The sequence below is a fragment of the Camarhynchus parvulus genome, chromosome Z (assembly GCF_901933205.1).
Source record: "Camarhynchus parvulus chromosome Z, STF_HiC, whole genome shotgun sequence".
NCBI classification, from domain to species: Eukaryota; Metazoa; Chordata; class Aves; order Passeriformes; family Thraupidae; genus Camarhynchus; species Camarhynchus parvulus.
In genome coordinates, this window is record NC_044601.1 from 11,778,916 (window position 1) to 11,792,204 (window position 13,289).

Genomic DNA, 13,289 nt, shown 5'->3' on the forward strand with positions numbered 1-13,289 from the left:
CACATAAAGAACACATTTTATAGAAACAGAAACTTAGCAAGCTTCTCCGGCATTTGGGAAGCTAATGACTCCCACTCCTATCATGTCAGTGGATGGATGAAATTGTTCATAGCTCTCTGAGAAACCAGGAAATGGGAAGGCGAGGACAGACCACTAAAAAAAAGCACAGCTCCATCTGCTTTTCATCCACTACTTCCATATTTATACAGTCTTATAAAATCCTCTGGATCTCACCTGGACCTGGCATGATTATTTATTTTCATGTTTTTTGAAGCTTGCTTACAAATAAATTGCTTCATGAAAGAATTGATTAACTGAATTTCATCATACTGAGTGTAAAGAGAGCTCTGGTATAATGAACTGCGTTCCTTAAAGGATAAAAACATGATGTGATATTGACACTACAATCAAACTTATTTAATCTTGTACATAAATTTGGGATGATGTACCAGAACTTTCACTTCTCAGCTGTAGCAAAGGCTTTCTATCTGTCACAGTATGTTTTCTCCCTAGATATAAAGAGTACAAGAAGGTTACAAAAGGCTCAGAAGGTCCAAGGTGCAAAGTTTGCTCCATTTACCAAAAACACCTCTACCAAGCCCAGAAACTTGTAAAAATGACAAGTTTTCTGTACTGCCTGCCCAGGAGTTGCATAATTTGAGTTTAATGAAGTTATAGAATCCGAAGTGCCACAAAATGTTTATCAGGATGTAAAAAAAAGAGGCCCAAGATTTGGAAAGCTGAAACTCATGTGAACATGTCTTTCCTACAATCTGGGGAATTACCTTATAATCATATCAGAATTTGACTGTTTCAAAAGCCTGAGGAAGTAATCAATTAATCTTTTTATAAAAAGGTGAAAATGCATTCAATTAACAAATAATTACATACACTACTGGATCACTTATCCAGGCAGGTAGTTACAAGGTTTCTTTGATAGAAGACTGGAGAATGGTAGTTTTTGTAGTTTAGATATAAATTAAGTGTGCGATTTTGGCTATTTCTTAACAACTGACTCTCCAGATAAATACTTATAAGCTGTAACACAGGGGCAAGAACTAAACTTTTTGTGCTTTAATTTCTCATCTTATCTCTGAGCAATCTGTGTAACCTGTTAAAACAACCTAAACTGTCCAAGGGCTGTCATCAGCTAAGTCTGCCAAAACATCTGCTGCCAGCAGCCATGGAGTATGGCAGCAGTGGAAGGCTAGCCACCCTTTCCATTTCACTTGTGTAGCACACCTGCTGCCCTAGACAGTAGAAAAAAAAGTGAGGTAAAGAATTATTATTGGACCTGTCACATTCACCCGGGCCAGGACAATCCCCAGTATCAGGGGACAGGCTGGGGATGAGCAGATGGAGAGCAGCTCAGTGAGAAGGATTTGGGGTGCTGGCGGATGAGAGGCTGGACATGACCCAGCCATGGGCACTCCCAGCCCAGAGAGCCAAACGTGTCCTGGGCTGCCTGCAAAGCAGTGTGGGCAGCAGGGGAGGGAGGGGATTCTGCCCCTCTGCTCTGCTCTGGTGAGAGCCCACCTGGAACCCTGCATCCAGCTCTGGGGGCCCAGCACAGGGAGGACATGGAACTGCTGGAGTGAGTCCAGAGGAGGGACATCTAGATGATCAGAGGGATGGAGCATCTCTCCCACAAGGAAAGGCAGAGAGAATTGGGATTGCAGCCTGGGAGAAAAGAAGGCACCTAATGTAGACTTCCAGTACCAGAAAGGAGCTTACAAGAGAGCTCTAGAGACTTTAAGAATAAATAAAGGTGTGTATTGGCAGAAGGAGGAAATGACTTCAAACTGAAAGAGAGTAAGTTTAGATTGGATATTACAAAAAAAAATTATATTCTGTGAGGGTAATGAGGCACTGGAAAAAGTCACCCAGAGATGCTGGGGATGCCCCACCCCTGGCAGTGTTCATGGTCAGGTTGAATAGGACTTTGAGCAAATTGGCCTAATGAAAGGTGTCCCTGCACACAGCAGAAGAGTTAGATGATCTTTAAGGTTCCTTCCAACCCAAACCAACCATTTGATTTTATGGTGGGATTCATTTCTTATGTCTGTTCAGGTCCCTGTAGATGCCAGTGTAATGTCTGCTCCCTCAGCTTGGTGTCATGTGTGAGCTGGACATCCTTTGACAATACTGCTCACTGTCACCTTCTCATGATCTTGATAAACATGCTGAATGCCCAGGGCGCAGGAGAGACTGCTGTAACACTCCTCCCAGTATGAGCCTTGAGGCAGAATTCAAGTATGACCCATCAACCCCTACCTTCTGAATTCAACCATCCAACCAGTTTTTTACCCATCTCGTTGTCCACCCATGTCCCGTTGTCCACCCATAACATTCCACTATGGATACAAGAATATTGTGGGAGACAAGTCATAAACCTTGCTGAAGTCAAGGATACACTATTGTCACCTCCTACACAGATTTACACATTTGTCATGGAAAGCAATCAAGTATGTTGGGCATCATTGACCATTGTCAAATCCAATATTGGCTGTTCCTCTGTCTTTTTCCCCATGAGCCCAGAAATGTGTTCCAAGAGGCCTTGTATTATGATTTTTAAGAAGACTGAGGCAAGGCTGAGTTTGTGGAAGATAGGACCTATCATTATGTGCTTTGGCTGATTCATTGCCTTCAGCAGACACACACCTTCAAAAACAGGGGTTTCACACGGCTTCCCTCTTCCCTTTCCTCCTGTGTATCTGAGGCTTTGTACAGCCTCTATGGTATCTTAGATGTTTTCTAAATCAAGTTTGCAGAAGCAATTAGAAGCATTTGAAAGCTTATGTATGCAACTACTCACTCTTTCTCCTACCATGAAAAGTCGTATTATGCTTTCTTTGGTCTCTTAATTATTTATACCGTTTCTCCTTGAGAAGGTCAAATCCTTTTGATCATAACTACTTTCATATTCACAACACAGAAAGGAGACACACAGTAAGAGTAGTAGAAACTAGAAGATGCTAACAGATTTTAGAACTTCACTGTTGGTCTACAGTGATAAGGATTTATTACAGAAGAGGTTTATTACACCAGCTTATTATACCCTTCACCAAAATACAGATAAATCAGAACCAAGAACAAAAATTTTAACTACCCTTTGTTGTCTCTCATTGCTTAATGGAAGTACCTGGATGCTGTTTTGAACAGCTGAGTGGAGATTCCCAACACAAAGCTGAGATCAAGACGAGATACACAAAATCCAAAGTGATAGCCTCCTTCCTTGTCCCACCCTACTCCATCCATAATAGATTACCCAACATAATAAATCACAGAAACAGAGGCATTCCAGAGACTAGCATCATAGAAACATCCAGGTGTGTAAACATTTTCCAAACTAGCCACAAGAAGGTTAACTGAACAAAGGACAAAAAAGCCCTGTGTTATGGAGGAGGGAGACTTGGCAGAACCCTTTATCTTTTCTCATGAAGTCAGAGATGTTGAGTGTAGAAGGCAAAACCTATGGCAAATCATTTTCTTCTGCCAGTGCATCATCACAAATCTTCCTGAGGCAGAGCTTTGTGTGCTCTAAAATGATATGACGAAAAGACAGCAAAACCTTCCAGATTAATGTCGTGGCAAAACACTGGATGTCTTACCTCTGAGTCCAGAGAAGAGCAATGAAGATGGCAAAGGGGCTGGAGAACAAGTCTTCCAAGGAGCGGCTGAGGGAGCTGTGGCTGCTCAGCTGGAGAAAAGGAGGCTCAGGGGTGACATTATCAATCTCTACAACTCCCTGAGAGGAGCGTGTGGCCAGGTGGGGATCGGCCTGTTCTCCGAGGCAGCCAGAGAGCAGAGGGAACCTATTCTCTAGCTGCGCCAGGGGAGGTTTTGGATGGACGCTAGGCGGAGTTTCTCCACAGAACGCGCGGCCAGAGGCCGGGCAGAGCCGCCCCGGGAGCTGTCGGTGGACAGGCCGGGCCGGGCTGCCCCGGGAGCTGTCGGAGGACGGGCCGGGCCGGGCCGGGCTGCCCAGAGAGGTGTTGGAAGACAGGCCGGGCCGCCCCGGGAGCAGACGGAGGACGGGCCGGGCGCGGCGCTGAGGGCGCGGCCGGCAGGGGGCAGCGCGCACCGCCCGCCGGCGCTGCCGCGGCACCGCCCCCGCCCGCCCCCGCCCCCGCCCCGGGGCGGAAGCGCGGGCGGGCGAGCGGCGGCCGGCGCGGAGCGCGCGGAGCGGGCGCCCGGCGGGAATGGCGGACGGGGCGCGCTCGCTGCGCGGCAGCGGCGGCGGCAGCCCGGCTTCCAGCCCGGTGCTGGGCGGGCGGGGCCGCGCCGCGGTGGGGGGCAGCAGCCCGCCGGGCCACGCGTTCCGCAGGGTGACCCTGACCAAGCCCACCTTCTGCCACTACTGCACCGACTTCATCTGGGGGCTGGCCGGATACCAGTGCGAGGGTAAGGGGCTGCCGGGGCGGCGGTGGGCGTGCGGGACCTGCCGGGGACGCGTCCGGGGCGAGGTGGGAGGAGGAAAAATTGCCTAAACCCACTGCTAATAAAACCTCTATTCATAATTAGTATCAACAAACTATAGTACTAAAATCTAATTTTAAAATCTAGTGCAAAACCACAATACTAAAACGCAATACTGAAATACATTAATAATAATAGTGCATTCCATCACAAAAAGAAGTGTCTAAAGGTAGTAATCAAAATTCTAGTAATAGCCTAATAATAACAGTCGTAAATTGCAAAAATCAAGTCTGAAACTAGAGTAGTGCTGAAAATTCTGTTCCCAGTTTAAATTATAGGAGTAACTAATAATAATAATAATTCCTAACAAAAATATCGTAAAACCGGAGATATGTCAGTGCTCACTCCTGTGTGGTGACACTGGCGTGTGCGGTGATCCAGCAGTGTCCCAGCCCATCCTGGGGGGGATGTGGGCCACCATGCACCCCAGCAAGCTCACGGTGGATCCATCTCAGGGGCACCCTTACCTGCTGAAATGCCTGGTCCCATGGGGAATCTGAGACCTGTGTGGAGTTTGAACCTTTTAAACCTTGGCTGGTGCACGGAAGGGGAGAAGGAATTGCTAGGTTTCCTTGCTGGACTTCAAGGCAGCTGAGGTTCTTGGAACGGATAAAAATTATAACTTGTTCTGATGCAGCAAAATCCAGTGGTGTCATAGCAAAAAGAGTGGATCTCTCTGTCCCTCTTTAAAGGAAAACAAACACACCACTACCAACAACAAAAAACCCAAACAAAACAGCACAAAACATGATGTCTTCATGAGCATATGCAGTCCAGCTGGCTTGGGTTGCAGCTCCCAGGCCAGGTCCAAAGAGTCAGGTTGTACAAGAGCATCATTGTTTGGGTGGGTGTCAAACAAGGCTGTAGGTGTAGAACAAGTACCCTGCAGTTCTTGAAATAGCTCCTGCCTTTTGTCATTGCCAGGGTTAAAGAGAGTGCTGGATTAAGTTGGGTGGAAGTCATGTTCCTGTGTGGTGCAAAGCAAGTCTTGCAAGGATGGTTTTATATTTGCTTAAAAGTTTTCTGAGAGAAATGTTGTTCTGTCTGTGTGGCATAAGGTCATTGCTTATCCTAATAAGCAACAAAGCTCCAAGCTCACATGATAATTTCTTTCACTGTGAAAATGCACAAAGCCAGTCTTCTGTGTTCTCTTCTATCACTGACTTTAAAAATGGCAAATTTTTTGAGTCATAAAACTGGGCATTCAGGTGCCAGTTTGTCAGTTGAAGATCTGAATAGTTTTGGTAATGCTAACAGGTAATGCTAGCAAAATGTGAAAGGGCGAGAATGTTTCACTTTTTTTTTATCCACTCACATAAAACATACTTAAAGGTAGTGTATTCCTGCAAATTGCATTTAGGATTTTTTTCTAGTTTTCCACTGCAGTTGGTGTTCTGGAACTTTTCTTCCCCTTTGACTTTTCCAGCAGAGTTCTGGATAAACATCTTTAGCACCACTTTCTAATGGCCGTGTGCTGATGGGGCACTTCCAAGCTGCGTGGTTAAAATATCTCTTTTAAAACTACATCTGAAAACTCCACCCAAAATAAGTCACCTCCGAGAGGGGTAATACAAGAGAGGGGAAATACTCTCAGTTTCCATTAGCTCTAACATTCTCTGCTCAGAGTGTGCAGGAAAACCCTGTAATGGCACCTGGCACATCAGTCTCCACTGGGTGAAGAATAAGAATTGGGGTTTTTTTATTTGCTTGGTTTTTTTGTTTGTTTTTTGTCCTTTCATCTGTTTTCAACCAGCTATGCTTAGAGTCATGTTTGTCTTTCCAACAACTTGCTGCTAAACAACAAATCTCAAAACCATCTGATGGATCATTTGCTCATGTGTCTGCTGTTGTCAAGTTCCAAGTTATTTAATAAATGCTAATATGATTTCTTAAATTCCATTTAATTGTTACCTCCTTGTCACATTTACTTTAGCTAATGGAGTTTGATCACTGCACTTTAGAAAGTGATAGAAGGAGTGCCAGGCTGTTAAAACAAAAAAGTAACCCACCCAGCTATTAGAGAAGGAAGTGTTTTCTGTAGACTTGAAAAACATGGTAGATGATTGCTACCTCCTTTTTTTTCTCTGCAGAGAGTCTGGGTTTGCAGGTATAATTGCAGCTGTCTTTGGACTCTGTTTGATGAACCACCTACAGGCTTATGAAGCCATCAAGGGGCCTTTTTCTAAGCGGATTTGCAGTGGTTGCTCTTCCAGATCTGTAGGTTCAGATGTTCAGTTTCCTGATGCTGTTTGTGTTGACATTCCCTGAAGCTGGTTTTACCAAAACAGAAAGCTTCCAGTCTTTGAAGGGAACTAAACATGCTCATAGTGTGACTCCTCCAGTTATTGAAAGGAAAGGGAAAAAAAAAAAAGAAACATACCAAAAAAGCCTGCCTCTTATCTGTCATTAGTTTGAGTAGCTGTATGGCCTAAATCACCTGGATTTTTGTTTTAATTGTGATTGAACTTTAGACCCCTGGAGAATGGCATCTTCTGTGTGTGAATGATAAAGTTTGTGGGTTTTTTCTGTTAACTTATCAACTACTCAGTAGACTGGCACATCCCCATGTGGCTTACATAGCTGTGTAGCAAAAGTACAAGAAAACAGAATGAATTCTCAAAACATTCTCATAGTGGAAGCCAAGATGGTCCTTAGGTTTTTTCTGTGAATTCCAAAAAGTTTATGGAAGAGATGCTCTGATGCTCTCCATAGAAGGCATAAAGTGTCCTGCATCTATTCTGATTGTTGAAAAGTAAGATACCATTTCCCACTCCAGTATGGGGGCCAGACCACTGTCACCAGCACTTTGTATGGGATTGAAGGTAGTACTCCAGGGGAGAATTGCAGCTCTCTTACTCAGATTGGCAAGATATTTTTACAAATGAATTTTATAGGGAATGCAATACTCTTCTTATATGGAATAGGTGTCCAGCTGGGTCTGAAGATGTCATGTATTAAGCTTCTGTGCACATATTTATGTAATATCAGTCAACCAGGCTTGCATCTGTGGTTTATTCACATGTCCTCCCCACCCTGACAAATCTGGTTTCTGTAAATCTTTTGTAAAGAACTGTTTTTCTTACCACTTTGCTATTTGTAGCTGTGACTTCCTTTGATAAGTATGTGTGTATGTGTGACAGAATAAGTGAAGCTTGAGTTGTAGCATGGAAAACTTCTCTCTTATATTGCTCTTGCTTTCCTAATCATGGTCATTTCAGGTTTGAGTGGGTTTAAATTTCCTCAGGCTTGCCAAAGAAGAAGCAGTGTAAATGGCTGAGGTTTTGTGCATGTGTGTACACATCTTAAAATGAAAAATACTTGATAGATGAGGCCTGTATAAGAATTGTAAAGAGAGCTCTTATTGGTAGTTCACAGTAGGACTAATTTCATACACTAAAAGGTAGCTAGCAGATATTTTATACTGGAGTTTGGGATTAGTTTCAGCCACCAATAAATACATTTCTTTTCACAATGCTTTTATTTTACATAAAACACTTCAAGAAAAAAAATGAGTTGGACGAATTGTGGATCTGTACATTTTTGGGGGCTACAATAATTTCCAATTCTATAAAACTTTATAATGTAAAGTCAGTTTGGTTTACTTTGGCCAAGGATAAAATGTAGGGGATTTAAGTAATAAGCAAGTTTGATTGAAAATTTACAGTTGTTTAACCATTTTAGGTTTTTTATATCTATGTATTTCATTAGAATATGTGGGAAGCTGCAGTCGTGGACTTCTTTATATGTACTTAAGCAGATAGGGCCCCTGTCTAGATATGAAGGCTCTAAGTCAAATAATATTTTGGGGAAACAACACCATTATTTTCTGTTTTTGTTTTTGGGGGAGGAGTTGAAGGGATTTGGGGGGTAGGGAGGGGTGGGTTAAATTTTTTTTTTTAGGCTTCTAAGCAGACCATCCAAACTTATACCAAGATGTATAAAGCTTTGTTTCTGTTAATCTGATTTAAATGTTGGCTGACAACACCACAGCTTTTCCAGAATAAAATGTAAATGATGAATCTGAGTTATATTTATGACATAAATCTCAGATTTGGCAAGACAGCCAGAAAGCTGCTGTAATTTATATGGGCATGTCCCAGATAAGGACAAGCTGTGTTGTTCCTTGTTGATTTAGGAGAGCTTGGAGATGTTCAGACAGCATTTGCAGCAGTCTTCAGATGCATATTTTGGACAAATTTTGTATGCAGTCTATTGAACTTAAAGGCTGTTCTAAGAAAATATAGTCAGACAGGGAAGGTGTGTTAAAGCTGGGAGTTTGCTGCGATATGGAAGTAGTAGCAGGGAATAAGGGGACAAGGCGCAGTCTCCTTGGACTCTCATCCTTTCTAGCTCTGTTGTAGAGATAGGTACGTGAAACATCCTTGACCCGACAGTTTTCATTCAGATCTGTTTTGAAGGAAGTGAGTGATATATGAGATTCCCCCAAGAGTCTTAATGCTTGCAGTTCAAAAGGAAAAACATATTCTTCCTTCTTGTGGTGAGCTTCACTTGCTTTTGGTGCATTACCACAATACAATTTCGCTTCTATCCTCCAATCAGTTTGCATTTTCTTTTATTCTTCAGTGGTTTTCTTGCCAGTGGTGGGGCCTTCCTGTGCAACAAGATATTTGGTGCTGAGATATTTGAGTGAATGTGACTTTGCTGCATTTGAAACTTATATGAAGCAAACAAAGACAGTCAAAAAGGAAAAAAAAACCCAAAACCACACACACATATCCAAAAAATTCCACAGAATAAAACCTTACACAGAAACTTGGCTCAGTTCAGCTGATATACATGTTGAGAAAAATGTTTGGAGCATTGACTGACACATTGAAAAATGCAATTTACTGGTCTGTATTTGAAGGATAATCCATTTTATACTGAAGAGAATTCATGCTTTTCTTTTCCCTGCCTCCTGACAGTGCCTCAGAGGAAAATATCACTTTCACCAGCAGTGATGCAGAGAAAAGGACAGGGTGCTTTGTGAGAATGCACACAGCTTTTGTTGCTGGAAGCTATAGTTTGTGTTGATAGCATTAGCTCAGATTTCAGTCCAGAAACTCAATTAGATAGTAAATAACTTACTGCATAAAGTGCTAAAGCCTGTAATCCAATACCAAGCCTTGCACAGCACTTTGATATATCATCTGTGTTACTGCCTCAGTCTGACTCGTTAAGCAGTGACAAAAGCAGTAAGGAAGGTGCTCATCAACCCATCACGGTCTGAAGTGGCTGTGGTTGGTGCTCTGCAGGTTCTCTTTCTAGATGATAATTTATCAAATATACCTTAGACATAGTATGTTCAGGTGTTTCTCAACCATCTTCAAGGGTAGTGCCTTGGACTCCTTTTAATCTTGCACAAAATTTTTCAGTCTTTCTCTGGTAAATTTCCCACAGACTTTAGTTCTTGCAGTCCTGTGCTAAGGGTCTAAAAATTGCTTTCCAGCAGGGATTCTGCTATGTGCAATGGGCATTAATTACCTATTTTTAATTGTAACTCAAGGTGGGGCCTCCTGTGTTGAATGCCAGGGGGAATGGCATGCAAGGTGCTCAGTTTTCATTCACCTGTGGTCAGTTTGTAACAAATGTTTCTGTTGTTTCCACCCACCTGCACCGCCCATACTCGGAATTATACCAAGAATAATAAGTTTTAACTTTTTTTTTTTTTTTGTGGGTTCCCTCTGGGCATGGTGCTTTTGCTGGTCTGTTTCTCCTTTTTTGATTCCATGCTGTTTATAACTTGTCCATAAAATTGCCTTGTTTCTTACTATCCATAGAAAGGTGGTTCTCTTGCAGATTTTGGGGCACCCTTCTCAGGTGGTGGCTCTGAATTCTCATTGAACCATGCTGTCCCTGGATGACCTTTACTTTTTTGGTTATGTCACTTGTTTCTTCCAGAGGTGTTTCTAACTCTGCCTTTCATTAGCTCAAGCTGACTACCTTCTGGGCTACTTGTTGCTCAATTGGATCCATCCTGAGCTGGCTCTTGAAAGTACCTGTGGTGAAACTGCTTTTGCAACACTTACAGAAAATAGGTGACTAAGTTACTTGAATAGGTTTAATTTGACTCAACTCCAGTGGGGAAAGAGCAGAGTGTGTGTATAGTATAATACACCTTTCTAAAGGATTAAACAATACATGCTGATCAGCTCCTCTGTTCTTTTTGCACTTTCCCCCTCTCCAGCCTTTTTAATTAATGGTAACTTTGAATTTGTGAGAAGCCAGTTAGGAAACACTCCCAAGCAGAGAGTGAAACCTAACGTGTGTATATCGCAGTGTGATAAGGAACATGTTGGAAGCACGCTTCTTTTTTTTTTTTTTTTCCTAAGTGTGCTGCCACAGTGTTCTTCCTTATTGTTGTCTCACTTGTGGAAGTTTGTTATTCAGTAGAGTACAGTCAACCCCCATTTCACTTCCTGTTCTTATTTAAGCATTTTTATTTGCTTGGCTCTGGAAGAATGGGGGTGGGGCTGTGTGTATATTCATGCGTATATATTCACATATATTTATGTGACTTTGTTGCTTTCTTTCCTGTTTAAGATTGAATATCAATGGATTATTACCAGTAAATTATTACCAGTGAATATTACCATTACCTGGAAATATGTTTAGGATTATTAATGTGATGTGCTGGTATCACTCACCTCCTTGGCTTCTTTTTAAATACCAGCTGTATGATATAATTGTAGGGCCCTTACTATTGTAAAAATATCATTATTTAAGATCCAAAACAAATAAAAGAATAAACAATGGTGTATTTGACCACAATTTAATCCATGCTTGCAAGTTTTCCATACACAATACTGCTAGAGACGTTCTGAATATTTAGCTAAACTGATTTTCTGGTAAGAGATTATTGAAGTATTGAATAATTTGAATTTTAGGGGTTAAAATAGGAGCATTGTGTTGTTCTGGAGGGTAGTATTAGGTTATGGTGGCTAGGAAATATGACATCCAGTTTAAGTGCAAGAATGCATAGGAAAAAAATCTCAGTTCCTCATTGCTTTTCTTTCTGCTTGGCAGCTTGTGTCACTTACTACTGCCTTGGTTTGTCATGCTATAATTCAGGAAATTAGTCTTTCCTTTTTATGCAATACTTTCTCTGCAGAATGTGAAAATAATAACTGGTACACCTTGTTAACCAGTGAACATAAGAAATAATTCACTAACCGGTTTCTTAAGTGATTCAAGCAAAAATACTTCCTCAGAGCTGAAACCATGATGTGGTTAGGATCTTTGCCTGGAATCATCATAAATACAAGGAAATGGCTAAGATTCCCCTAAGCATGAAGATGGCGTGAGGGAAGGCTCTGAACATAAAGTGAAAAAACTGATTGCATTTGAGACTGTGAATGCTTTATTTCAGAATAAAAAAGGCTTTTTGTGAGATGACAGATTTTCTTCAGAATCTAGTTTGGATGGCAGAGTGTAACTCATCACACATACAAATTTGCATGGGAAACTGATTAGGACTAGCAATCCTGGCATATATCCGCTATAAAAAGAATCCCTTGGAATTAAAACAAATATGTGGGCTGAGCAACAACCTAGGAGAAACTGCTTTTTCACATTCAACCTCTTGTCAAAACAGTATTGATACAGAGTACTGGAAAAGCCAATTTAAAAATATTTAGATATTCACAAATATTCACATGATTTAAAACTCTCAAGACACTTTTGCAGGTTGTTGCCCAGGTTTTGGGTGGATGCTGTTGGATGTCCCAGTGCTAGTGCAGTGCTGGAGCAGTTGTGCATGTGAGCTGTGAGCAGGGTGTCTGCCCTCACTGCTGACAGTTGTCCGTGGTAGCAATAGCAGCCCTTCCAAAAAGGAGTCACAATCCCTTTGTCCTAGAAAATGATTTTCAATTGCAGTTATGTTTGATGCTCCAACTCTGTCTGGATGCTGGGCAGACTTAATTATGTTAACAGAAGATGCTCAGTGAGAAACCGAACACGTGATCCAAGATGAGGAGGTGTGAAAGAAGAGATGTAACCTTAAACAAGAAGAACTTAATAGATTCCTGTTTCAATTTCTGTGCAGAAATCAAGTACAGACTTACAGGCTTGTATTTTCTTTTCTGAAGAAGTTAACTAACAGCAGCGGGGACTTTTGGTTGCCAAATCCTTTTTTAAAAAATAAGCTAAAGTAGAAGGTAAAAATACTAGCATGTTAAAAATACTTTCAAAACAGCCAAATATTGTTGTGTCCATTTTGGTTTTGACCTCTGTTATTCTGTTCCTACTATATTTCTTTCCAGAATAGTTCCTGTTTGGCAAATGCATAAAGATTTCTTGACATTATTGTATTTTTCATTCTAGCACTTTTTCTTCAGGTGAACCAAATAGATTATTTAAAACTAAATCCATAAGATAATGGAGATATATTACATTTTTTTGGTTTTGCTTTCTTACATTTACTTTTGCTCAGTTCAGTGTAACTTTTTTCTTAAATATGATGTCCTGGGAAACTTTAAGAACCTTTCAGTGTGTGTTGATAATTCATGTGCATAAATTAATAGCTGATTATGCTACATAGTAAATTAAGATTGAGTGCTACAAGAACTTTCGCTGTCTGATCAGTTGAGAAGACCACACCAAACGACACTAAAATGAAATTAATATATGAGCCTTGATATAATTTGGTCCCTCTTTGGGAAAGATTTATGTCTTTTCAGAGAGATATTTTTAATTTTAGTGTTTATGGACAGAGTTATTTTATTTTTGGAAGTTCTGGTGTATTAATCAGTGGTATATATAATTTGTACTGCAGGCTTCTGTTGTCCATATAGATGTAAACACTCATTTTC

The 13,289-nt window shown here is 41.4% G+C and overlaps 2 protein-coding genes across 3 annotated transcripts in view; one reads left to right on the forward strand and one right to left on the reverse strand.

Moving 5' to 3' along the window:
• ACO1 (aconitase 1) overlaps positions 1-4,051 on the reverse strand; it is a 53,036-nt gene extending 48,985 nt beyond the window's left edge. For both annotated transcript variants that reach the window (XM_030968452.1, XM_030968451.1), the window contains exon 1: positions 3,612-4,051. The gene's annotated coding sequence lies outside the window, so the exon portion shown is untranslated. The remainder of the gene's footprint in view (positions 1-3,611) is intronic.
• A 151-nt stretch (positions 4,052-4,202) lies between these two features.
• Positions 4,203-13,289, forward strand: part of DGKQ (diacylglycerol kinase theta) — an 87,905-nt gene continuing 78,818 nt past the window's right edge. Inside the window, exon 1 of the mRNA XM_030968714.1 lies at positions 4,203-4,404. Coding sequence (XP_030824574.1) covers positions 4,203-4,404 — 202 coding nt within the window. The remainder of the gene's footprint in view (positions 4,405-13,289) is intronic.